Raw genomic sequence first — 7,093 nt, 5'->3', positions numbered from 1 at the left:
TATATTTAGTACAAGTACCTTCACTGGTTTTATACAATTATCTGTATAAATTTATCTTTGCTCAGCTAATTTCACTGCCTTCTGCAATCAGAATTTTTAATTAAAATGCTCTCCTCCAGCACCTCTTTTTTTTTCTCTATTTATAAAAGCTTTACCTGTATGTAATTTTTACAAAAAGGTTTTGAAACTCTCAAAGTGTAGTACCTTAATATTTAGCTCTTTTGCCACAAGACTGGGATTGAGAGGCAAACGGCATTTGTTCTTCAAGAAAAATAACTGCACACGTTCCATGCCATTTTGCAAGGCAGCCTGCAAACAAACAAAAATGTCAAAAGAAGTCAGCTGACATTTTCCTGACTGAAGCATCTCCAGAAGACTTTGGGACAAAGTTATCCTGAAGCCAATGTTTTAATTCCCTAGTGTCAAAGGAATACTAGAGATTATAACTGCTGTTTTAACTATTAAAAATACATAAGCCTAGCAGTAATATCACCCAAGTTTGTGACTTTTTTTTTTTACTAGACCAGATGATAGCATCCCACTCTATCAAACTGTGGATTCATATTAGCACATAAAGATATTCCATTCTTTTGTATAATGAGATCATTCTTCAGCAGTAATAGGTTTAAATCCAATTCCAGTTTACTGTACACAGAAACCATCCTACTTTCTTACTCTATCACCTCACACAATTTCATGTTTCAGATGACAACAAATCTGACAAAAACATCAACTGCATTAAGCCATTATATCTTGTTAATATGCAGAGCAATTGATTCATAGGTCTTCCTCTATATATAAGTAACATTTTATTGAACTTAAGACTAAAAAGGTATTTGAGTGGATTGTTTTGAGGGTATACTCAGTCTAATCTCCCTAAAGTACATTAAAAATACATACACACCTGCCGAGCAGATCCACTTGTTTGCTTTACTCTTTCTGCTACCATTCCAAAAAGCTGCACCAGTCTGGTCTGCTTCTCAAGCTCTTCCCTTAGCCTTTTTCCACAGACTGAAAGAAAAGCTCCAAGAATTTGCTCATACCTTACACCAAACTTTGTATCATACAGTGTATCCTTAAGAAGCCTGAAATAAATGATTCAAGTTAAATTTTCCTAAGGAAAATACTGCAAACAATGCAATACTAAGACATTAAAATATTTTAATGAATCAGTACTATATATATCTGAAGTTACTAATATAGACGATATGAAAGAAAAGAAGTTTGTGCCTTGTAGAGGCACTGTCTGTTTTTTTAATTAAAAAAATGGGATCAACATTCTCTACTCTCTAATATTCATTGTTCTGAACTATGATATTATGAAATAATGAGGTTTTTTTTCTGGAAATACTAATCCTACCGTAAACATTAAGTGAACAATGGAACAAAGAACTTCTTACCAATATAGGTAGTGTGCTATTCGAATGCTTCCCAGTGCCCGAGCCAGAAGAAATTTGACAAGAGCACTGTCAAGGTAGGTTTCATACCTCAATGCCTAAACACAAAGAAAATTAAATAAACTGGGTCTGGATTTAGTTCTAGATGAAGATTGAGATTTTATGACTAACGCACAGACAGAATCACCACAACTCCATAGGACAGAGAGCGATTATTACTCAAATAGTTTCCCATACCATGCATTAAGGTCATTAAGCATAGAGGCATACAATTGCACTTCTGCTACTAGTAACCAGCAATTCCTTTAGGTGTTCAAGAACAAAAAAATTCAAACTTCAGTGCAGGCAGAAAGTCTTACCTGCACAAACTGAGGGAGGAAATCTGTTAACTCATCATCACTTAGTGTCTCTATCCAATTCACAGCTGTACTTCGTATTTCCTGATCAGCAAACCTAGGAAGTCATCACAAAGCCACATTAAGTTTATTCTGTTCATGTAAGATTCTTTTTTTCTTTTTAGAGATCAGCTAGACCAATGGATCAAAAGAACCAATATAAAGGCTTTAATAGCTCAGTAAAGGACCTACAAGTTTGAGGCCCTTCATTACCTAAGGTGCAAATACATGTGTATGTTTAGGACAAGCACATGAATATCTCAACATGTCAGTCTTGCTCTCCTATTGTAAATTAGATTTCAGAATCCTAACCAGTATTGCTATTCTTTCATTACATGACCTGGTTAAGCCTACATGGATTAAGTAAATCTCTTCTTCAAAATTTTAAGAAAATTTAGCTTGTGCTACAAGAAATTCAGCAATATTTTCCACAAAAATCCCATTCAGAAGCTTCTACTGAAGAAGAATAATTTAATGCACAACACAGAGAACTTATTTACATTGTTTTTCTTACTTTGAATCAAGTAGTTCCAGTGCAGCTAAGGGTGATAAAGGAGGCCACTGCTGAAGTAATGAATATATTTCTGGAAGACTTGCCCAGTCCCAGTGAGGGGCACTAACCAATATTTTTGGCAGGCTACTAGTATGACTATGACAATAATGTCTCTTCTCCCACAGAAATTCTTTATCTTCTTTTGACAACCTGCAGACAAAAGCATTTCAGTTTACCAGGACAGCACATTCAAAACCATCACCTGAATAACCCCAATGCTACTTACTGGTAATCGTATTTATATAGATGATTTAACATACAAAACTAAATGAAATTAATATGGTTATTTCCTCCACAAAAGTCAAAACAAGAAGCCAAATAAAACCTCAAACATTATGGAAACAATTGTTCAACATCATAATTTGTGCAGGACAAAAATAAGTTTTAGTATGATCTGAAATAAACCAAAATGTTCATGTTAGTGGGAAAGCCTGTCAGAAAAGCTTCCATGGCATATGAACAGCCACTGCAGAAACTGTCACTACTTCCTGTAACTGAAGAACTGCCAAGCAGGAACAGGCATTTATAACAGGCAACCAAAAGGGGTGTGAACTTGTAACAGGACATAATATTGTCCAGCCATAGAAAGCACAAGTAAATCCATTAAGTGAGCACTATTGTTTTGCAAGTTTAATTCAATCTCTTGTTTAAGTCTCCACAGGTCTTCAAAATATACTAGAACCATAGTAAAGAAATTTAAGAGTAAATAACCATTCCATATCCTAGCCATGAATTGTCACATACAAAGAGACCATATGTAGAAAGAGAAAAACATACCCAATAGTGTTATCCTTGGAGATAATGGCAAGAAGACGTTCTCTCAATGGTTTTTCTAATGTTTCTATGGAATGATGCACAGTAGTCTTTGCGGCTTGAGGAATTTTATATTCAATATCAAAAGCAGGTGATGGAAAGTCAATCTAAATAAAAACAAAAAGAAAAAAAAAAGAAGAGATGATGCAAGTCCTTAAGAACAGAACAAAAAGCTCCCCCTTTCAGCAGCCTTAGATGTTTAAGCATCTGAACTCTTTAGTTCTACAAGTGTAACCATTTTCAGATACTGTTTCCCAAATAGTTTTTCCAATCTCAGTTCTGCTCCTTAACTATGGTTCTTAAACATAGGACAATTGTGTTTTTGCACAATCCAGTAGTTGGAGTACTCCTCAGAAGTGACATGAGAATGCTTAGAGTGAAGACTAATCACAGAACTATTAACAGTTTCAACCCAACCACCAACTCCAACCGTGTTTTGGGATTGCTAAACTATGCCTAAAGAGATGCCTGAAGAGAAATGTGGACTCTGAATTTAGAATGAGTGGTGCTTTTGTTCTGTAAAGAAACTGGAACTGCCATTGTTTGGGTCTAGCCAACTCCCTTCTCAGCACACATCTCTACAGATTGCTTTTCAAAGATTTTCTCTCCCAGTACTGATAGCATGTACTACCAAGGCATTTCCAATTTCTCTTACTTCAAGATAGTGATTCAATAACTTGACTTGTATACACTTAGAGCAGCCTTCCATTCTTTGCCCTTAATGCTCAGTAATTACTATTCCATATTGGCTTGTAAATATGGCTTAGCAATATTTACACTCTCCCCAAAACATTAATTGATCTATTAACATTCATGTAAGAGTTACAAGTCACAACATTCAAACAAAGCACAGTCAGAATTAAATATAACCTGCAATACTATTCTTTCCATATTTCCTTTCTTACTGCCCATCCCTGATGCTTGATGTGGATGGGATGAGGTCCAGAGCTGCAAGAGCTTTGTTCCACAAGTTAACAATCTGAGAAAAAAAAAAAAATGCAGGTACAGGTATTAGTGTCACAATCTGTTTACTTCCAGATATTAGCTATTAAAATACTATCTGGAGAAGATCACTACACGGAAACAATTCCAAAATGTTACTATGGCATAGAAGGACAGTTCAAACCCAGTTATGTGTTTCTACTGCAGAGATAAGAGTTTATCTTATTACGAGTATTTAAACTTTGATGTTCAGAAAAGAACATAGGAAATCAAACAGTACTAGCCAATACAGTTTGGAGCTTAAAAAAAGGGAGTTATGATCAAGTGTCAAATTATTTTATTTATTTTCACTGGATGTCTTCTGTACTTTAAGTCCTTTAAAACACTGCATACAGTTTTTAGGTGAAAAGGCAAAGGAAAGTTCAGTGTAGACACAGCTGACCCAGCTAAACTAAGTGCTCCCTATTTCTTAGGGGAGAAAATGAATACTTTTGCCTGTGAGGAATAAGCTGGACACGCACACATCTTCTTACCTTCTTGGAAAAAAGGCACAGACATATCAATATTATAGACAAGGCCATTTGCACGGACTTTCCACATTACTAGATTCTGCAAGCGCATATCAGATGATGTTTGCATTTGCCAGTTTATTCCCCAATATCAATATCATTTTCAGTTGTAGTAAGGCACAACTGAGGATACTTCATATATCACTGAAGTGTCAAATGTTAGGCACAGAAAACTTCTATCAGTCTTTAAAAATCAAAATACAGTCTCGAAAGACTGCTTGAAGGCCAAGCCTTTAGTATATTCTGAAAGATGTTTTAGGGTTTCTATGTTTCAGAGAAAGAACAGTTCTTTATATGTAAATATTGATTAACTGTGAGCTTATGATGCCAATAAAAATTACTAAATCATGCCACTAAAGCATAACTGAACAGCTTGCTCTTTTTAATATTCTCCAGTTGAATATACTTGCCACAGCCTCTGTCTCATCCACAAGTAAAGATCTGTTAAGCCACTCCACACACACTTCACCTGAAGGGATTTTAACTTGACTACAGATTCTTTCAAAGCACATATATGACCTTTTATTCTTCCTATGTTTTAGTTAGCCAAAAGTTTTAGCTTCTGCCTGTTATTGATGCTATTCTCAACTGTAACTGGAATATTTGGCTAGTATGGTTTAAATTACCTAGGTCGGGATTTAATTTATGTAGACTGCAAGTGGATTAGACCACTAGCATCTCTACAGCTGCCATATACAGGCCATTCAGGAAACCCTGGCACAACATATTATTGTGGTGCTGTGCATAAACAAAATACAGTTTTCTCTCCAAACTAACTACTACGAGAACATCATGCAGCATGAAGACAACAGAAATTTGCAATTCACATCAAAACAAAAGCTATGTTTTCAATCAAATACTGCGAAATGTGATCTTTAGATAGGAGACTGAACTGCAACATTTCAACATAAAGCTGAAATAAGCATCATTTATAAGAAGAATTACAAGTTTCTGACTGACTGGAGGCAGCTGCAGGCTCCCTTTGCAATGCAAGAAAGCCTAAACTCTCTAAACACCCCCAAGATGTTGGAATCATCACCACACAAGAGGGGAAGTGGAACAAGTAGATACACATCTAGAATAAGAGGATGCAAACAACTTGGAACAGACATAATCAATACATAGAAGTAACTGTCCCGGAAAGACTCTGTTGTCTCTGGGCAGCCTTGGGTGACAATTAAATAATTTAAGATTCTAGTAAGACCAAGAAGTCAGAAGCATGTATAAATAGGAAATCTTGAGCATAAATCCTGAAGCTATTTTGCAATGGTGTGATCTTCTGCAACATACTTAATAGTTATGGGAGTGGGGTAAGCTTTCTAGAGAGTAAATCATACTACCAATCTTACTTATATTTTTGGATACTTACCGCCTAAAATCAAAAAGAGGTAGAGAAACCTGACCCAAAATTTCTGGGCCCTTTCTCTGCTTATTTGAGTCAGGAGAATTCCCACTACTTTGATTTAAGATTCCAAACAAAGTGAGACATAAGACTGATTCCAAAGGCAGCTGTGAAATCTGGATGGGGAAAATTATTCTGTAAAAGTATTAAAAATAAGTCAGTCAGAGGACAGACAGTTGTAAGTTACAGGCTTATCCTTATAACTTGTTGATACTTCTTGCTTTCAAAAAGTTAATTATCATTGATTGAAGAACAAGTGTTACATTTCTATGCAATTATATTTCACTCTGCTTTATCTCCCGTATCAATACTTTGCAAAACCTGCTAAATTATGCTTCTGCGCTGTAGCCAGATTTGGAACAACCCTTTTTAAATCCTTGTCTATTAAATCACATTCCTTACACAGAACCACACTGTCCAGCATAACCAGTCTTCCCACTCTACTCACTACGAGCACACAGACAGTTCCATGTTAGCTGCCTTCTAATCTCTCTGATTTAGAGTCAGCTGACAATAGCGTGCCATTTAGGAACTACTGAAAGCTAAATTTAAATGGTACAAAACAAGCACCCATAAAGAAAGCAGCTGAGGAGTATACACCTCACTGAGCAATTCAAACTCACTTTTTTTTGTTTACACTGATTTTATTGCTTAAAATGTTGTTTAAGTTTGGTTTTCTATAACATACCAAAATATCATTCTAAAAGTTACCACAGCATATTGCTAAGCCAGTTACACTATAACACACTACAATTATATTGTGTATAAGCTTCTTAATATAACACATCTTTCACTGTAACACTATTAATAGTACTTGCTAGCAAAAGATCTGACAATTAATCCCTTGCATCGTTGGGAAAAAAAGAAAAAGGGGTAGTTGGGATACTCTCTGAAGGCAGGTATTCTAGAACCTCAAGTCTCATTCCTGGTCTGAAATAATTTGTCACTGCAGACTTGCAGGGTATTCCTCGGGGTTTACCTCTGACCTTCAAAATGAGTCAGGAAAATAGATATAGGGCAAC

The 7,093-nt window shown here is 35.7% G+C and overlaps 1 protein-coding gene across 1 annotated transcript in view; it reads right to left on the bottom strand.

The window, feature by feature from the left end:
• Positions 1-204: 204 nt before the first annotated feature.
• Positions 205-7,093, bottom strand: part of LOC104518554 (phosphatidylinositol 4-phosphate 3-kinase C2 domain-containing subunit alpha) — a gene marked incomplete at its 3' end in the record, with an annotated part of 30,676 nt that continues 23,787 nt past the window's right edge. Inside the window, exons 14-21 of the mRNA XM_010164181.1 lie at positions 6,039-6,206; positions 4,029-4,137; positions 3,123-3,265; positions 2,307-2,495; positions 1,757-1,850; positions 1,401-1,495; positions 905-1,085; positions 205-309 (exon numbers count right to left, since the gene is read on the bottom strand). Coding sequence (XP_010162483.1) covers positions 205-309; positions 905-1,085; positions 1,401-1,495; positions 1,757-1,850; positions 2,307-2,495; positions 3,123-3,265; positions 4,029-4,137; positions 6,039-6,206 — 1,084 coding nt within the window. The remainder of the gene's footprint in view (positions 310-904; positions 1,086-1,400; positions 1,496-1,756; positions 1,851-2,306; positions 2,496-3,122; positions 3,266-4,028; positions 4,138-6,038; positions 6,207-7,093) is intronic.

This window comes from Antrostomus carolinensis, unplaced genomic scaffold, assembly GCF_000700745.2.
Source record: "Antrostomus carolinensis isolate BGI_N321 unplaced genomic scaffold, ASM70074v2 scaffold31823, whole genome shotgun sequence".
In the NCBI taxonomy this organism is placed as follows: Eukaryota; Metazoa; Chordata; class Aves; order Caprimulgiformes; family Caprimulgidae; genus Antrostomus; species Antrostomus carolinensis.
This window is presented reverse-complemented; position numbering and strand designations above follow the sequence as displayed.